Source organism: Salvelinus sp. IW2-2015, linkage group LG18 (genome assembly GCF_002910315.2).
Source record: "Salvelinus sp. IW2-2015 linkage group LG18, ASM291031v2, whole genome shotgun sequence".
Taxonomy (NCBI): domain Eukaryota; kingdom Metazoa; phylum Chordata; class Actinopteri; order Salmoniformes; family Salmonidae; genus Salvelinus; species Salvelinus sp. IW2-2015.
In genome coordinates this window covers 61,104,190-61,123,661 of record NC_036858.1, presented here as the reverse complement: position 1 = coordinate 61,123,661, position 19,472 = coordinate 61,104,190, and the positions used below count along the sequence as shown (strand labels likewise).

The window sequence follows — 19,472 nt, the reverse complement described above, 5'->3', positions numbered from 1 at the left end:
CACACCACACGCACACACAAGCACACACACACACACAACACACACACCAACAGCACACACACACCACACACACACACCACACACACACACACACACACACACCACACACACCACACACCACACACACACATCACACACAACAACACACACACACAGCACACACCACACACACACACGATGTGTGAATGGGCACTGTGATTAGGAACTAAATCCTTGTCACAAACACCCCCCCCGTCTCCATCCCCACAAAAACCAACCTCCCCACCCCTTCCTCCAACAATCCCCTTCAGCCCCACCCCACCCCACCCTTCATCCCCTGCTGCCCTCAGCCATCCATCCCCCACCCTTTCCAAACCCCCACCCCTCACTACCTGCCTACCAGCTCCACTTCATTTTTGGCAGAAGTATTTTGCCAGTCCTGAACCCCAACCATTCCAACCCTCAGAGGAAACAGAGAAATAATCTAGGAGAGAAGATTGCAGACTTGACACCATTCTGAAAAGACAGGGTAGCAGACAGAGTAGAGCAGAGAAGAGCAGGGTATTGTAAATGAAGCAGAGCACAGGGAATTCTTTGTGATCTGTGCTGAGGGAGAGGAGTTTAGAGAAAAGACTGAAACCCCCTGCTTCTCCAAAATTTCAAGTCTGGGAATGTGTGAGAAGAAGAGATGAGCCGAGGGAGGGAGAGAGAGAAGCCAAGGGGGAAAAGAGAGGAGGGAAGTACAGTAACCAGGGCTGTGTCTAAGACTGACTCTAATGCATGTGGGACTCTAAAGCCCGAGAGGGAAGAGGCACTGTAGGTGTCCCCCCCTCATGCACACTGACAGGCACGCTATCGCCCAATGGTAACTGCATATAGTAACTCACTGGAACCTTGGGTTTCCTACGGCCCTGCTTACACTACAGCCATCAGCCATTGAGGGGAATGTTTCCCTTGAAAATCAATGAAAGCTGCTATACTGCCCATGTTGTGCTCGCGTTGCATGACGTCCAATGGGCAAGTGTCCAAGTTCAAACTATCGCAGAGGTTCACTGTCTTGGTGGCTGACACGTTTCATTCAATCTGTGAATTTAAATAATGACAATAAAGTGGAGTTTTGGTTGCATGTGGCCTCTTCCCCTCTGCTCCTCTCCTCTGCTCCCCCTCTTCCTTCTCCTCTCCTCTCCTCTTCCCTTCTGCTCCTCTCCTCTGCTCTCCTCTTCCCTTCTCCTCCTCTCCTCTTCCCCTCTGCTCCTCTCCTCTGCTCCTCCTCTCTTCCCTTCTCCCTCCTCTCCTCTTCCCTCCTCTGCTCCTCTCCTCTGCTTCCTCTCTTTCCCTTTCTCCTCCTCTCCTCTTCCCTTCTGCTCCTCTGCTCCTTCCTCTTCCCTCTGCTCCTCTCCTACTGCTCCTCTCCTGCTTCCCTCTGCTCCTCTCCTCTTTCCCCGTCTGCTCCTCTCCTCTGCCCTCCTCTTTCCCTTTCTCCTCCCTCTCCTCTTCCCGCTCTGCTCCTCTCCTCTGCTCCTCCTCTTCCCTTCTCCTCCTCTCCTCTTCCCTTCTGCTCCTCTGCTCCTCTCTCTTACCCTCTGCTCCTCTCCTCTGCTCCTCTCCTCTGTCCCTCTGCTCTCCCTCTTCCCGTCTGCTCCTATCCTCTGCTCCTCCTCTCCTCTGCTCCTCCTCTTCCCTTCTCCATCCTCTCCTCTTCCCTTCTGCTCCTCTGCTCCTCTCCTCTTACCCCTGCTCTTCTCCTCTGCTCCTTTCCTCTTCCCACCTGCCCTCCTCTCCTCTGCTCCTCCTCTCCTCTGCTCCTCCTCTTCCTTCTCCTCCTCTCCTCTTCCCTTCTGCTCCCTCTCCTCTTACCCTCTGCTTCTCTCCTCTTCCCTTCTGCTCCTCCTCTCTGCTCCTCTCCCTTGTTCCCTCTGCTCCTCTCCCCATCTGCTCCTCTCCTTTTCCCCTCTGCTCCTCTCCTCCCCTCTTCCCCTCTGCTCTCCCTCCTCCCCTGCTCTTCTCATCTTTCCTCTGCTCCTCTCCTCCTCTCCTCTGCTTCTCTCCTATTCCCCTCTGCTCCTCTCCTCTGCTCCTTCTCCTTTTCCCTCTCTGCTCCTCCTTCTCCCCTTTGCTCCTCTCCTCTTCCCCTCTGCTCCTCTCCTGTTCCCTCTGCTCCTCTCCTCTCCCCATCTGATCTCTCCTTTTCCCTTCTGCTCCTCTCCTTTTCCCCTCGCTCTTCTCCTCCCTCTTCCCCCCTCTGCTCCTCTCCTCCTCTCATCCTTCTCTGCTCCTCTCCTCTCTCTTCTCATCTTTCCTTCTGCTCCTCTCCTTCTATCCCCTCTGCTCCTCTCCTCTGCTCCTCTCCTCTTCCCCTCTGCTCCTCTCCTCTTTCCCTTCTGCTCCTCTCCTTTTCCCCTCTGCTCCTCTCCTCCCCTCTGCTCTTCTCATCTTTCCTTCTGCTCCTCTCCTTCTCCTCCTTCTCCTCTTTCCCTCTGCTCTTCTCCTCTGCTCCTCCTCTCCTTTCCTCTTCCCCCTGCTCCTCTCATCTTCCACTCTCCTCCTCTCCTCTTCCCCTCTGCTCCTTTCCACTCTCGAAACAACGCGTTCGTGTAGAAGGTAGAACTGCACATTGGCTCATGCATCGCAGCCCTTCTAGTCGAGCTGAAGAGTTACCTTCTATGCCGTGTCACTCTCTTTCTTTTCTCTATCTCTCTCCCTCTCTCCTTTAACTTTCTTTTTCTTCTAGCTATCTAGCGCTGTCTCTCTGTCTGTCTTTCATTATTTATTTCCCCTCCCCATCCTCCCCCTCTCTCTCTCTTCCTAGTTGAGAGGATATCGTCTAGCCCTATCCCAGATTTGTCTTCATTAGTCCATCCAGCCTGGATGAAGTGATGGTGGAGGGTAGAGGGTAGCTCTCAGTGAACTAGACAGACATACACAGAGTGAAGATGAATACATGCCCTGTCCCACATTGGAGGAGATGAAAGTTTGTGTGTGCGTGTATGTGTCTGTGAGTGTCTGGGTCTGGTGTGCCCTACCTAAAGCCTGTTGCAGCCAGTCCAGGGAGAAGTAGATTAGTTGGATGAACTATTATAGCTGCTATATTTCAGCAGTCAGAGCTGACAGTGAGAGAAACAGTTGAAGAGAGAGAGAGAGTAGTGATGTGTGTATGTGGGGTGTGGTGTGTGTGTGTTGTGTGTGTGGTGTGTGTGTGTGTGGTGTGGTGTGTGTGTGTGTGTGTGTGTGTGTGTGTGTGGTGTGTGTGTGTGACATTCACACTGGATAGTGTTGTGTAGCAAGCTTTTGGCTGGTATGTATTGGTTAGTGTTGTTTGTAGCAGGCGTGTGTGGCTGTTCTGGCATGTTATGTGGTTAGTGTTGGACTACATAGGAAATAGGGTGCCATTAGGGATACTACCTTAGTCTCTAGATTGAGCCCATTTAAATGAGAACTTCCTCCATTAAGAAGTCTAAACTGTGATTACACACGCCCGCCCACCCACCCACCTACTGAGAGGAAGAGCCAATAAACAGCCTTCATGACCTTCACCGGTACTTCCCCTTCCCCAGACTTTATTCTATTTTTCTGTTTGTTTGTGTCTGTGTGTGTGCTCTCGGGTCTACATGTGTGATGTGATATTTTGTATGTATTTAATTGAGCCTTCCTTGAATGGGTTCCTTAACCGTCCGCTCACAATGGGAGCAGGTGAGGAGGGTAAGTATACGTCCCAAATGGCACCCTATTTCCTACATAGTGCACTACCTTTGACCAGAAGTAGTGCACTATGTAGGTAATAGYGTGACGTTTGGGACAAAGCCCAAGATCACACATTATTTGCATCATCACAGATTGAAAAGCATCTATACAGTCACTATACCATGTCTACATAATAACACCTGGAAGGATTTCAGAGAAAGTGCAATGTGGCTTCCTGCACTCTAAAAATGGCTGGGTTGTTTGGTTGACCCAACTGCTTGGTTACAGACATTGGGTCAATTAGTTGAGTTGTTTTCTTTGAAAACCACTGGGTTATTGATGCGGGGTGCTGGGTTATCGATGCTGGGTTATTGAGATATTACCCAGCGAGTCAGTTCAAAATAATGGGGGTGTGGCTTAGCAGGGGCGTGGCTGTTGTATAGTTATTTTTTGCCACCCGTGAGTGTAAATGTGATTCTTGTTCATCTGTTCTGTTGTATTGTTAACAGATGTTAATGTTGAACACTGACAGTTTTGTAGCTTTAAAGAGGCTTACACAACTGTATGGGTTTCTTAAGAGCCTAAGCAAATCACAATAACCAAGGCTGTTCAGGTGTGACAGAAAGGATTGGTATTTCACTGATAACCAAGGCTGTTCAGGTGTGATAGAAAGGATTGGTATTTCACTGATAACCAAGGCTGTTCAGGTGTGACAGAACGGGTGGTATTTCACTGATAACCACGGCTGTTCAGGTGTGACAGAACGGGTGGTATTTCACTGATAACCAAGGCTGTTCAGGCGTGACAGAACGTGTGGTATTTCACTGATAACCACGGCTGTTCAGGCGTGACAGAACGGGTGGTATTTCACTGATAACCAAGGCTGTTCAGGCGTGACAGAACGGGTGNACAGAACGGGTGGTATTTCACTGATAACCACGGCTGTTCAGGCGTGACAGAACGGGTGGTATTTCACTGATAACCAAGGCTGTTCAGGCGTGACACAAGGGTCTTGTATTTCACCAACCAAAAGTGTAACCCACTTCCAAAATGAGCACATCCCTCCACAAAACAATATCTGGAACACACACACACACACACACACTGTAAAAAAAATCTGTGTGTTGCGCGTCCCATTCCGTGAAGTGGTGTAAAGCAGGTAAATTAAATCAATGGCGGTAAAGATGAGGTAAGATGCTGTGTGTGTGTCTGCTTGCATGCTTGCGTGTGTGAGGTACAATGCGGTAAGATACTGATCCTGGCAATCAGCATGATCTGCTCAGCATTTTTATTCCTACTAACGGTCAGCACCACGGGCACAGCTCCAAGCTTTAGGTTTTTGAGACCATCATTCTGTCTGAGAAGGAAGGCTCGGTGACACTACCTGGAAACACACACACTTCACAGACGACGGCACAACTGCTCTAGGGGTGATGTTCTGCGGTTTACCCTGTGCTGCTCATCATTCTGTCAGAAACAGGAGGCTCTCTAAGGTGACACTAGCCTGGTCCCAGATTGGTTTGGATTGTCATGACACGTCCATATTCATGTCATAATATGTCATAACAGCTGACATAACTTTAAATATATCTTAGATTTTAGATTCTTCAATGTAGCCACCCTTTGCCTTGATGACAGCTTTGCACACTCTTGGCATTCTCTCAACCAGCTTCACCTGGAATGTCTTTCCAACAGTCTTGAAGGAGTTCCCACATATGCTGAGCACTTGATGGCTGCTTTTCCTTCACTCGTCGGTCCAACTCCTCCCAAAACATCTCAATTGGGTTGAGGTCGGATGATTGTGGAGGCCAGGTCATCTGATGCAGCACTCTGTCACTCTCCTTCTTGATCAAATAGCCCTTACACAGCATAGAGATGTGTTGGGTCATTGTCCTTTTGAAAACAAATGATAGTTCCACTAAGCTCAAACCAGATGGGATGGCGTAACTAGCCATGCTAGTTAAGTGTGCCTTAAATTCTAAATAAATCACAGACAGTGTCACCAGCAAAGCACCCCCACACCATCACACCTCCTCCTCCATGCTTCATGGTGGGAACCACACATGCGGGAATCATCCGTTCATTTGGACTCATCAGACCTAAGGACACATTTCCACCAGTCTAATGTTCATTGGTCGTGTTTCTTGGTCCAAGCAAGTCTCTTATTATTATTGGTGTCCTTTAGTAGTGGTTTCTTTGCAGCAATTCAACCATGAAGGCCTGATTCAGTCTCCTCTGAACAGTTGATTTAGAGATTTGTCTGTTACTTAAACTCTGTGAAGCAATTATTTGGGCTGCAATTTCTGAGCCTGGTAACTCTAATGAACGTATCCTTTGCATCAGTGGTAAATCTGAGTCTTCCTTTCCTGTGGCTTTTGCGACAGCACTTAAAGTAATGATGGACTGTCGTTTCTCTTTGCTTATTTGAGATGTTCTTGCCATAATATGGACTTGGTCTTTTACCAAATAGGGCTATCTTCTGTATACCACCCCAACCTTGTCACAACACAACTGATTGTCTCAAACGCATTAAGAAGGAAAGAAATTCTAACAAGGCACACCTGTAAATTGAAATGCATTCCAGGTGACTACCTCATGAAGCTGGTTGAGAGAATGCCAAGAGTGTGCAAAGCTGTCATCAAGGCAAAGGGTGGCTACTTTGAAGAATCTCAAATATATTTTGATTTGTTTAAAACTTTTTTGGGTTACTACATGATTCCATATGTCTTCACTATTATTCTACAATGTAAAGAATAAATTAAAGAGAAAAGACCTTGAATGATTAGGTGTCTCCAAACTTTGACTGGTACTGTATATGGAAAAATACACGTTTTAAAATGTTGATCAATCGATTGGTCTAAAGAACAGATGACATTCGGTCTACAAATATTTTTTTTAGTCGGGGACAGCCCTAAACATTCCTAAAACATAATTTGACATTGATACTGTTACAACTTCCTGTATTTTTGATTAATAGCCGAGTGTCAATACACCATTTTTAAAAGAGTTCATAATGTTTTGTACGCTCATTGAAAATTGTGATATGTTGAAGACCAAGCGATTACAGTAACTCCGTAAACACGTGTCCAACTTGTGTTCAGATTACTTGTATTTTGTTTTATAAACTGCTAATGCACCAACATTCACCAAGCGGTCATTAGAGACTGAAATTGATTAGCTTGCTCTACTGTAGTCAGTAGCATTCACAGATTGATCACGCATAACAATATAACTGGCAGACAGTTACCTATAAGTTAGTGTAAAAAACTTTACAGTATTGTCGTGTCTTTACTATCATTAAATGTGAATACTGTTATTTTATCAAATTAATTCTCTATGTGTAATTAAAATTACGTGATTAAACATATCATGTAAACAAAATTAACCAGGAAGTCGGGGCACGACGGAAAATGTCAATTTACAGAGCTATAATCTTCCAAATATAACTCTTCAGATATTTTAATATCTGATCGATTAGTCATTCTCATTCATGTATTATTATTACCTTGTTAGTCTCATTCCAAACGTCGAAAAATTATTGGTTATCTGCACGAACCCTAGCATAAATTATGAATAAGCAATATACAAATTGGCTTAATTATTTATTTACTAATTAACTAAATAATCACAGACAAACAGTAGATATTGGTTACTAACAGTGATATAAAAGTCCCTAGTGGGCTAAGCCGATATGACAGCTTGGTAGACAAAAGGAAAGGGGTGGGACTGAGAAAGAGCGGGAAAGAAAAATGGATTGACTACACACAGTCTATAATTATAATAATTGAAATACTAATCCTTTGCACATGAACAGCTGCTCATTCGAGAATAATTGCAATGTATATATATTTACACCCATATGTCATTGTCTTCTCTGTTGGAATCATCAATCGTCCTGTAGGGTTCATCAGAGTCTCTGGTTAATTGAAGTCACAAAGTCATTGAAGTCACAAAGTATTTTATGGTTGTAGGTGGTTAGAATGGATACTTCAGAGTACCATTCAGAAGTGTTCTCATAGAATATTTGCTTCGGAGGTTGTCGGGATGCTCATTCTAGGTTCACGTAATTTCTAGCTGCAGACTAGCAATTTGTGTCGTCTAGAATTTGCTCTTTCTGTTGTGAATCGACTGTCTCGGAGTTTAACCATTTCCAGCCGCGTAGCCAATGCTCCACTTGGGATGGTCTTCAGGTCTTATGGTTTGCATGGTCTTAACCATTCGAGACATCTGGCTTACCACACGTCTCTTAAGCATGAAATGTACATTTCGTCACAGGTGGTTTATAAATTTCAGTAGAAAAGGCAGTTCCATGATGCCTGATGTAATGGCTTGCCTCACGGGGGCGTGGCCTAGTGGTTAGAGCATTGGACTTGTAACGAAAGGTTGCAAGATCAAATCCCCGAGCTGACAAGGTAAAAATCTGTTGTTTTGCCCCTGTACAAGGCAGTAAACCCACTGTTCCTAAGCCGTCATTGAAGAATTTGTTCTTAACTGACTTGCCTAGTTAAATAAAGGTAAATAAATAATAATAATAATACGGAAGATAATTCTCTCATTTTAAAGGTTAACATCACATTACATAATTTCACAAATAGTTGAATCTTAACTCATTCATTTTATACAAGAATTAGATGCAAACCCGATAATTGAGAAATGGACACGTTCAGAGGTACAGTTCTGTATGTTTCCTGTCCTTCCTGTCCTCAACATGACTGTCCCTTAAGTGTCCACGGACCATTCCCACATTCTCATAAGTAGAAATATTGTTTAATTCTCCCATTTTGGGGATTTAGGAGTTTGGCCAAGTCTTTCTTTGTTCTCTCTAGGCTCTCTACCTCCATACTGCATTCTAGTTTCTACCCGGTATTAATGACCTGAGGTACTAAACCTGGAGAGTGAGCGAGGGGGGGCACGACCTACACCCAGAAAGGGCCACGTCATTACAGTATGTTACCATAAATTCCAAAGAAACTTTGTATTAACAGTATATTACAGTCCTTTTTTTACAGTAACTTACAGGTAACTGGCTGCTAGTAAGTTACCCTAAAAACATTTTTTTTATAGTGTAGTAACACAAACTGTCCACATTAGGGAGATTAGGCAAAACATAATGTAATATGGCAAAATAATTCAACATGTCAATTGAGGATGATGCTATATGTTGCCCACTCACAAACTATTGCAACAATGACTATTTCTCAGTCATTTAAACCATTTAGAGAGTTAAAAAATGCTCTTAAACACAATTTAACCGGCGCTGTAGTTAGAGTTTCTGTTTGTTTTGTGCAGCAACCTGAACCTTTGAGGTACCTGTATATAGTGTACTAGTTTTGCCTAGTTCTATAGGCCTTGGTCAAAGGTAGTACACTTTATAAGGAAAGGGGTGCTATTTGGGGTTCATGGTGTTTTTGGTGCAGCTCCACTCATGACATACTGCCTGGTAAGAAGATAAGTTTCCATCTCCTTTAGCTGGGATATGGTGTGTGTCCCAAATGGCAACCTATTCCCTACATAGTCCAGTACTTTTGACTAGAGCCGTATGGGTCCTGGTCAAAAGTACTGCACTGGATAGGGAATAGAGTGCTATTTGGGACGTAGATATGCTCTATCTACCCTCCATTCTAGTCTCCCACCACACAGTGTCTCCCACAGCAGTCATGGATAATAAATTATCCAGGCACTAGCCCCCACACTGATGTTACCCAGAGAGAGCTGTGGGTGTCTAGGGAGAGAGGAGAGGGTTCCTATGGGAAGGGGGTAGATGGATGCGAAGATGGAGGGATGGGGGATGTTTGTGTCTGGGGAGAGAAGGGCCCTGGGGGAGGAAGGGTAGATGGAGGGATGTAGGCTGTGCTCTGTCTTCCATGACCTGCCTGCTTCCTGGATGGTTACACTAGAGAAAACCCAGTTCACTATGCACCTGTTCCAGATGAGGACCTCATACTGAGACTCAGGAAAATGGAGGCCCTGGTCTGAGTAGTTCTATGTCCAGGTGTCTTCTAAGGAGAAATGTTTCATACAGACTTAATAATCAGCTTCACTGAAGAGGCTGTGTGTCTGGAGAGAGGGGTCTTGGGGGAAAGGGAGGCTGGCTCCTGGCTGGGTCAAAGTGAGCAGACATGGGCTCAGGAGAATGTAGGCCCAGCTCGTAGAGACGTGTTCTCATCTGTCCAGGTGTTGATACTTAGGAGAGTTTCATATGGACTGTGTATCCAGCTTCACAGGAGAGAGAACAGTTCATCACTGTTGATTTTACATTTACATTTTGGTCTTAACCAGAGGGACTTACAGTCAGTGCAGATGACCTGATGTGTGCGTCTGGGGAGAAGGTTTTTGAGGGAAGAGGATAGGCTGGCTCCTGGCTGGCTATACCTGGGCTCTGGAGAAAAACCTAGTTAGTTCACCATGCACCTGTTCAAGGTAATACTTAGAGGACGCAAGGATCAACCTGCTCTCAGTGAAGTTCTCTCACCTGTTCAGGTGTTGATACAGACTGTGTATCAAGCTTGAGAGAGAGAATAGTCCTTCACTAGGAAGACTGTGTGTTTATAGGGATGAGGGTCTTGGGGGAGAAAGAGAGGCTGGGTCCTGACTGGCTCCCACCTGGACCCAGGAGAAAACCCAGTTTACTCTCCCCAGACTCTGTGTTGCACCACATGAGACCCCAAAGAATGCAGATTCTAATCTGCTCTCAGAGAAGTTGTCTCACCTGTCCAGGTGCGAGACTTTGAAGAAAGTTGTATGGACTTCAAATCAAGTCAAAATGTATTTGTCACGTGCACAAAATACAACAGGTGTAGACCTTACAGTGAAATGCTTACTTACAGGCTCTAACCAACAGTGCAAAAAAGGTATTAGGTGAAAAATAGGTAAGTAAAGAAATAAAACAACAGTAAAAAGACAGGCTATATACAGTAGCGAGACTATAACAGTAGCGAGGCTACATACAGGCACCGGTTAGTCGGGCTGATTGAGGTAGTATGTACATGTAGATATGGTTAAAGTGACTATGCATATATGATAAACAGAGAGTAGCAGCAGCGTAAAAGAGGGGTTGGGGTGCACACAATGCAAATAGTCCGGGTAGCCATTTGATTACCTGTTCAGGAATCTTATGGCTTGGGGGTAAAAACTGTTGAGAAGCCTTTTTGTCCTAGACTTGGCACTCCGGTACTGCTTGCAATGCTGTAGTAGAGAGAACAGTCTATGACTGGGGTGGCTGGGGTCTTTGACAATTTTTAGGGTCTTCCTCTGACACTGCCTGGTGTAGAGGTCCTGGATGTCAGGCAGCTTAGCCCCAATGATGTACTGGTCCGTACGCACTACCCTCTGTAGTACCTTGCGGTTGGAGCCAGAGGAATTGGTGTACCAGGCAGTGATGCTCTCGATGTTGCAGCTGTAGAACCTTTTGAGGATCTCAGGACCCATGCCAAGTATTTTTAGTTTCCTGAGGGGGAATAGGCTTTGTCGTGCCCTCTTCACGACTGTCTTGTTGTGTTTGGACCATTCTAGTTTGTTGGTGATGTGGACACCAAGTAACTTGAAGCTCTCAACCTGCTCCACTACAGCCCCTTCGATGAGAATAGGGGCGTGCTCGGTCCTCCTTTTCCTGTAGTCCACAATCATCTCCTTAGTCTTGGTTACATTGAGGGATAGGTTGTTATTCTGGCACCACCCGGCCAGGTTTCTGACATCCTTCCTGTAGGCTGTCTCGTCATTGTCGGTGATCAGGACGACCACTGTTGTGTCATCTGCAAACTTAATGATAGTGTTGGAGTTGTGCCTGGCCATGCAGTCGTGTGTGAACAGGGAGTACAGGAGGGGACTGAGCACGCACCCCTGGGGGGATCCAGTGTTGAGGATCAGCGTGGCAGATGTGTTGTTCCCTACCCTCACCACCTGGGGGCGGCCCGTCAGGAAGTCCAGGATCCAGTTGCAGAGGGAGGTGTTTAGTCCTAGGATCCTTACCCCAACGCTGGCCAACAGCTCCGCACACCCCGCAGCTACTTGCCCAAGCCTCCCCAGCTTCTCCTTCACCCAAATCCAGATAGCAGATGTTCTGAAAGAGCTGCAAAACCTGGACCCGTACAAATCAGCTGGGCTAGACAATCTGGACCCTCTCTTTCTAAAATGATCCGCCGCCAATGGTAACCCCTATTACCAGTTTGGCCCTTCTTTGGACACTGTGTTAACTAACCTCCAAACGAGCTTCAATGCCATACAACACTCCTTCCGTGGCCTCCAACTGCTCTTAAACGCTTGTAAAACCAAATGCATGCTTTTCAACCGTTCCCTGCATGCACCCGCCCGTCCGACTAGCATCACTATTCTGGACGGTTCTGACTTAGAATATGTGGACAACTACAAATACCTAGGTGTCTGGCTAGACTGTAAACTCTCCTTCCAGACTCATATTAAACATCTCCAAACCAAAATTAAATCTAGAATCGTCTTCCTATTTCGCAACAAAGCCTCCTTCACTCATGCCGCCAAACTTACCTTCGTAAAACTGACTAGCCTACCGATCCTCGACTTCAGCGATGTCATTTACAAAATATCTTCCAATACTCTACTCAGCAAACTGGATGCAGTCTATCATAGTGCCATCCGTTTTGTCACCAAAGCCCCATATACTACCCACCACTGCGACCTGTATGCTCTAGTCGGCTGGCCCTCGCTACATATTCGTCGCCAGACCCACTGGCTCCAGGTCATCTATAAGTCTATGCTAGGTAAAGCTCTGCTTATCTCAACACACTGGTCACGATAACAACACCCACCCGTAGCACGCGCTCCAGCAGGTATATCTCACTGGTCATCCCCAAAGCCAACACCTCCTTTGGCCGCCTTTCCTTCCTGTTTTCTGCTGCCATTGACTGGAACGAATTGCAAAAATCTCTGAAGCTGGAGACTTATATTTCCCTTACTAACTTTAACCATCAGCTATCTGAGCAGCTAACCGATCGCTGCAGCTGTACATAGCCCATCTTTAAATAGCCCATCCAATCTACCTACCTCATCCCCATATTTTTTTTATTTACTTTTCTGCTCTTTTGCACACCAGTATTTCTACTTGCACATCACCATCTACTCATCTATCACTCCAGTGTAATTGTAATTGCTTCGCTACTATGGCCTATTTATTGCCTTACCTCCTCACGCCATTTGCACACACTGTATAAAGACATATTTTTTTTCTATTGTGTTATTGAATGTACGCTTGTTTATTCCATGTGTAACTCTGTGTTGTTGTTTGTGTCACACTGCTTTGCTTTATCTTGGCCAGGTCACAGTTGTAAATGAGAACTTGTTCTCAACTAGCTTACCTGGTTAAATAAAGGTGAAATTATTTTTTTTAATTAGTGATGAGTTTTGAGGGTACTATGGTGTTGAACGCTGAGCTGTAGTCAATGAATAGCATTCTCACATAGGTGTTCATTTTGTCCAGGTGGGAAAGGGCAGTGTGGAGTGCAATAGAGATTGCATCATCTGTGGATCTGTTTGGGCAGTATGCACATTTGAGTGGGTTTACGGTTTCTGGGATAATGGTGTTGATGTTAGCCCTTACCAGCCTTTCAAAGCACTTCATGGCTACGGACGTGAGTGCTACGGGTCTGTAGTCATTTAGGCAAGTTGCCTTCGTGTTCTTGGGCACGGGGACTATGGTGGTCTGCTTGAAACATGTTTATTTTACAGACTCAATCAGGGACATGTTGAAAATGTCAGTGAAGACACCTGCCAGTTGGTCAGCACATGCCTGGAGCACACGTCATGGTAATCCGTTTGGCCACGCAGCCTTGTGAATGTTGACCTGTTTAAAGGCCGTACGTCGGCTACGGAGAGCGTGATCACATAGTCGTCCGGAACAGCTGATACTCTCATGCATGCCTTCTAATCAGCTTCACTGTTCATGCCTTGTACATGGGAAAAGGTGCTATGTGAGAAGATTGAGGGAGACTGTGCTCTGACTCTCGTGGCCTGGCTGGTTCACCTTAGCCTGGGTACCAGTCTGTTCGTGCTATCATTCCACTTCTTACCAGTCCTTAACAAGGAGTGTCAAGAAGGGGAGTGATAGTACAGACAGACTGGTACCCAGGCTATGTTCACTTAGCCCTGGAGAAAACCAGGTTCACTCTGAACTCTCAGAGATGTTGCCAGTGCAGATGCATCATGACTTAGAAGAAAAGTTTTGTATTGCCTTTTTAGGTTTTGTATGGACGTAATAACCAGCTTCACTAGAGAGAAAGAAAACATTACATATCCTTACACACACCACACACACACACACACACACACACGTTAACCCAGTGAATTAGATCCTTAGTGGGCAGGGATTTACCCAGGGGCCTGGCCAAGCAGGACACACATCAACTAGGAAGGGAAGGAACATTCAGGACAGAACCGGAACACAAATCCACAATATAACACTCTTAGGCATCCTTCCACAGAGGACATGATATAAAACAATAAACCATCCACAGCATAGTGATGGGGTATAACTGTACCCTAGCTGATGATATGAGAGAAAGATTCAAGGAAATGTGTGTTACGTGCAGTGTATCCCCTTACGAAAAAAAAGAGTGCAGTATAACTGCAGGATGCTGCAACTACTGCATACAAAATACGTTTTTTACTGCAGTAATTTTGCAGTTAGTGTAGTTATTCTGCAATTACAGCATTCAAAATACCACAGTCGACTGCAGTTACTGCACTGTTACTGCAGTTTCAAAACTGCAATCTTGTTTTGTAAGTGTGTGTGTGTGTGACTACTCTGTGGAGGCATTATGAAATTCAAACAGTAGCTAATTTATTTCTTGCTGAGCCTATTTCTGTCAATATTTACTAGCAGCAGGGGCCTCTTGCTTCAGTGGTCAAATAACACAAGCAACATGTGCAACAGACCCACAAGCTACTGATAATGCATGAGGGTAAAGAGATGTGGAGAGTGAACTGTTTTGGCGTATCTGAGGAAGAAAGAGGACACATATATCAGTACACACTTTGTAGCTAGCTGACTTACGTCTCTTTGGCTGACCATGTTTGTGTTTTAGTGAGATTAACATCAGCGGGTGGTTTTCAATGGGTTATGGAAGCTGTATTGGTTTAGTGTAAGTCAAATCTGACCTCATGGCGACTTAGCTGTGTAAGGTGACATGACACATGGCTGCTACTAGCCCATCACAGCTAACTAGCCGGCACAACACAGCTAACTAGCGCAACACAGCTAACTTGCTAGCGCAACACAACTAACTAGCCAACACAACTAACTAGTTAGCACACAACAGCTAAATAGCTAGCACACAACAGCTAACTAGCTAGCGCAACACAGTTAACTAGCTAGCACACCACAGCTAACTAGCTAGCACACAACAGCTAACTAGCGCAATACAGCTAACTAGCTAGCACACCACAGCTAACTTAGTAGGACTAACACGTGTGTCTTTCTGTCTCTGTGTTTTCAGTTGACGGCTGCATACACAAAGCTGCAGGCTCCTGTCTGTATGAAGAATGCATCACACTCAACGGCTGTGAAACCGGCAACGCCAAGATCACCTGTGGCTACGACCTACCGGCTAAATGTGAGTACCGTTTTTAATCCATTATTATCCCTGTTCCAATTTCCCCTGCCATGTGTGCTGTTTTGATGCTATATCCTACACTATGCTGCATTTGTGTCCTTTACAATACCCGCAATGAATACGGTTAATTATATATCATCCCTATACATTGAACTTGATCCCCATGAAACATGTCGCTGAACATGTGAAACGTTGGGACATGATGTTGCTGCTATGCATTACAGCCAATCGGATCATTGCAACAACATGACTGCCAACCTAATTATCACTACACCACCCACCCACTAGCTACAAGATCCCAGTTAACATACCCATAGGCAAAATTGGTTGCAATGATGTCCAGTGTATCCCTTCTGTAAGACATTGTTGCCAGAGATGTCTGCAACATTACATAATGACTACACTGACATTGTGAATCACCCCACTGCCTCACTGCATACTGAATTACATTGGGGACATTTGAGTCATTTTAGGATGAATCCTATCAATCAGCCCATTGAGTTTACAGTTGCTTGCACACTTTATTTATTTATTTTTGGATATAGAACGACAGTTCCATCATCATTTATTAGTACTGATTGGCCATTACTGATGAATGGGCTCTTATTATTAACAGAGTCGTTATCATTATGATGGGTAGGAGCTTGTTCTACGCACTGTTGGAGGTTCCATCTGTACACAAAGTCTGCATCCCAAATGGCACACTATTCCCCTTTACAGTGCACATTGACTCTGGTCAAACACTGCACTATATAGGGAATAGGGTGCCATCTGCAAACAAAGAAAGACATTAAGGGACACATTTGGTAGTAACTTGATTGATATTTTATCCTTGATTTATCCAGTTAACGGTTCACGTAACTCTCCTCATGGTGAGTTATGGAGATCGTCATTCCATAGAAGGCTGTCGTTGTTTTAGCCTTTTTCAGGGAAGGAGGTATATAACATGCATTTGTCTGCAAGTGTGAGAGAGAGAGAAAGAAAGAAAGAAAGAGAGAGAGATAAAGAAAGAGAGCGAGAGAGAGGTAGTAGTCTGGTAATGGTTGAAGAGGTGTGTCTGTGGACACAGCTGGATTGGGGGAGTGATGAGGGTGATAGATGACCTTGGGTAATTATTTGTAATGCACCTGCCACACTTAAAAAGGTGCCACAAACAACGTTCCAAACAAAGCTGGAATAATATGGTTGTGTTAGGGTTAGGGTTTATAGTGTGGAAAACAAGTGTCTTTTGCTTTGGTACAGTTCTGTCAAACTGTATTAAACATCCCAGTGGTAGTGTCATTTCCCTGAATAGTTTCTGTAAGACAGAGAGAGGGTTGCCTCCCAAATTGCACCCTATTCCCTATATAGTGTACTACTTTTGAGCAGAGCCCTATAAGCCCTGGTTGAAAGTAGTGCCATATAAAGGGAATAGGGTGGCATTTGGGATTGACCCAGAAACAGGACCCAGAGAGCCTGTGAAATTAGAAGAGGGTTGGAAGCAAACGAAAGTTGTGGAGAAATTGGTTTGTGTTTAATGTGTCTTAAAGCTGTCAAACAAGCCAAGCAGATAAACCAATGAGTCATGCAGGATGATAGACAGACAGGTGGTTCCATTGATTGCTATGGAAAACACACGTGCACACACGGTCTGTTCCATTGTCTGCTATGTAAAACACACGTGCACACACGGTCTGTTCCATTGTCTGCTATGGAAAACACACGTGCACACACGGTCTGTTCCATTTGTCTGCTATGGAAAACACACGTACACACGGCTCTGTTCCATTGTCTGCTATGGAAAACACACGTGCACACACGGTCTGTTCCATTGTCTGCTATGGAAAACACACGTGCACACACGGTCTGTTCCATTGTCTGCTATGGAAAACACACGTGCACACACGGTCTGTTCCATTGTCTGCTATGGAAAACACACGTGCACACACGGTCTGTTCCATTGTCTGCTATGGAAAACACACGTGCACACACGGTCTGTTCCATTGTCTGCTATGGAAAACACACGTGCACACAGGTCTGTTCCATTGATTGCTATGGAAACACACTGTGCACACAGGGTCTGTTCCATTGATGCTATGGAAAACACACGTGCACACACCGGTCTGTTCCATTGTCTGCTATGGAAAACACACTGCACACACGGTCTGTTCCATTGTCTGCTATGGAAAACACACTGCACACACGGTCTTTTTCATTGTCTGCTATGGAAAACACACGTGCACACACGGTCTGTTCATTGTCTGCTATGGAAAACACCACGTGCACACACGTCTGTTCCATTGATTGCTATGGAAACACACGTCACACAGGGCTGTTCCAGTTTGATTGCTATGGAAAACACACGTGCACACACGGTCTGTTCCATTGTCTGCTATGGAAAACACACGTGCACACACGGTCTGTTCCATTGTCTGCTATGGCAACACTGCCTGACACTTCCATAACAATTGAATAACCTATGTCAAATATCATAGTTTAATAACTTACTATGTCACGATATCACAAACAATCTCGGGCTGTGGACACATCTTCTGTAGGGGAGAGTGGTTTAAGTGTTTTACATTCAGCATCACTCCATCAAGGGAAATATWGCATTATTTCAAACAAAGATATCTATATATATTTCAGGATGTTGTGTATCCCTAGAAATAATCAGAATTCATGTAAACATGACAGTTTTGAAAACATAGCTTGTGCAAAATAAGTGGTATATTGGCACAATTTAGCTGCGGGAAAGGGGAAGATAGGCCAACTACACATTTCTGTACTGAATGAAATATTACCACTACCTCTTTAAAACCATATCTATCTGTATTTCCCAATCACAATTCAACACAATCACACTTGTTTTTTTTTGTCTTTTAATTATTTTAACCATCTTTTAACACAGGCTTAACAGCTAACAAACACTTTGTACTTTTAAAAATACATTTAAACATAGGCCACACTGCTTCGAAGTTAGCTGCTTAGTGATTTTGACGCATGCCACAGAGCTCCGGTATCAAACGTAGCACCACTATATATTTCTGTTTAAAGGGAGGAGAGTGTCAAGTGCCTCAGTGTGTGAGCATTTCTTGGAAAAACGCAACTAAATAAGTAAACATGTTTATCACGGACACACTACGGCGGGCAGCAACACAACAACATGCTTTAGCATGTTATGTTCTCTGTAAAATACCTATCATTTTGTGGTTTCCCTCTTCTGACCCTATGACTAAAAAAGACCTGCTATATTCTAATCTCCAATCTATACCTAAAATGCCTGTAGCTATATGGCCTTCCTCTCCGAACTCTTCACAGAAAAACCTGCGTTTTGTGCCCTTTGTTTTGACTCTTTCATCCCATTGTCAAGGTCCTAACACGGTCCTAACATGGTCCTAACATGGTCCTAACACGGCCCTAACACGGCCCTAACATGGTCCTAACACGGTCCTAACATGGTCCTAACACAGCCCTAACACGGTCCTAACACGGTCCTAACACGGCCCTAACACGCCCTAACACGGCCCTAACACGCGCCTAACACGGCCCTAACACAGCCTAACACAGCCCTAACACGGCCCTAACACAGCCCTAACACATCCCTAACACGGCCCTAACACGGCCCTAAACGGCCCTAACACGACCCTAACACAGCCTTAATATGGTCCAACACGACCCTAACACGACCCTAACACAGCCTTAATATGGTCCTAACACGGCCCTAACACAACCTTAATAGGGTCCTAACACGGCCCTAACACGGCCCTAACACGGTCCTAACACGGTCCTAAAACACGCGTCCTAACACGGTCCTAACACGGCCCTAACACGGCCCTAACACGGACCCTAACACGGCCCTAACACGGCCCTAACACGCCCTTACACAGCACTGGTCCTAAACGCTCGAACACGCCCTAACACGGCCCTAACACGGCCCTACCACGGCCCTAACACGGTCCTAACACGGTCCTAACACGGTCCTAACATGGTCCTAACACGACCCTAACACAGCCTTAATATGGTCCTAACACGGCCCTAACACAGCCTTAATAGGTTCCTAACACGGCCTTAAGATGGTCCTAGCAAAGCCTTAATACACAGTACTACATAGAGCCATGGCTACCTCAAGTAACTCACGCAAGCAGTAAAATCTGATTTATAAACAGATAAAAATACACCTTATGGAACAGCTGGACTGTGAAGAGTCACACACACACAGGTACAGACACTTAAGAAAGCCCCCTTCACCTC

At 45.2% G+C, this 19,472-nt stretch overlaps 1 protein-coding gene across 2 annotated transcripts in view; it reads left to right on the top strand.

Moving 5' to 3' along the window:
• Positions 1 to 19,472, top strand: part of macrod2 (mono-ADP ribosylhydrolase 2) — a 1,308,647-nt gene that overhangs the window by 585,545 nt on the left and 703,630 nt on the right. For both annotated transcript variants that reach the window (XM_024007574.2, XM_070448731.1), the window contains exon 5: positions 15,123 to 15,239. In XM_024007574.2, the coding sequence (XP_023863342.2) occupies positions 15,123 to 15,239 (117 nt within the window). The remainder of the gene's footprint in view (positions 1 to 15,122; positions 15,240 to 19,472) is intronic.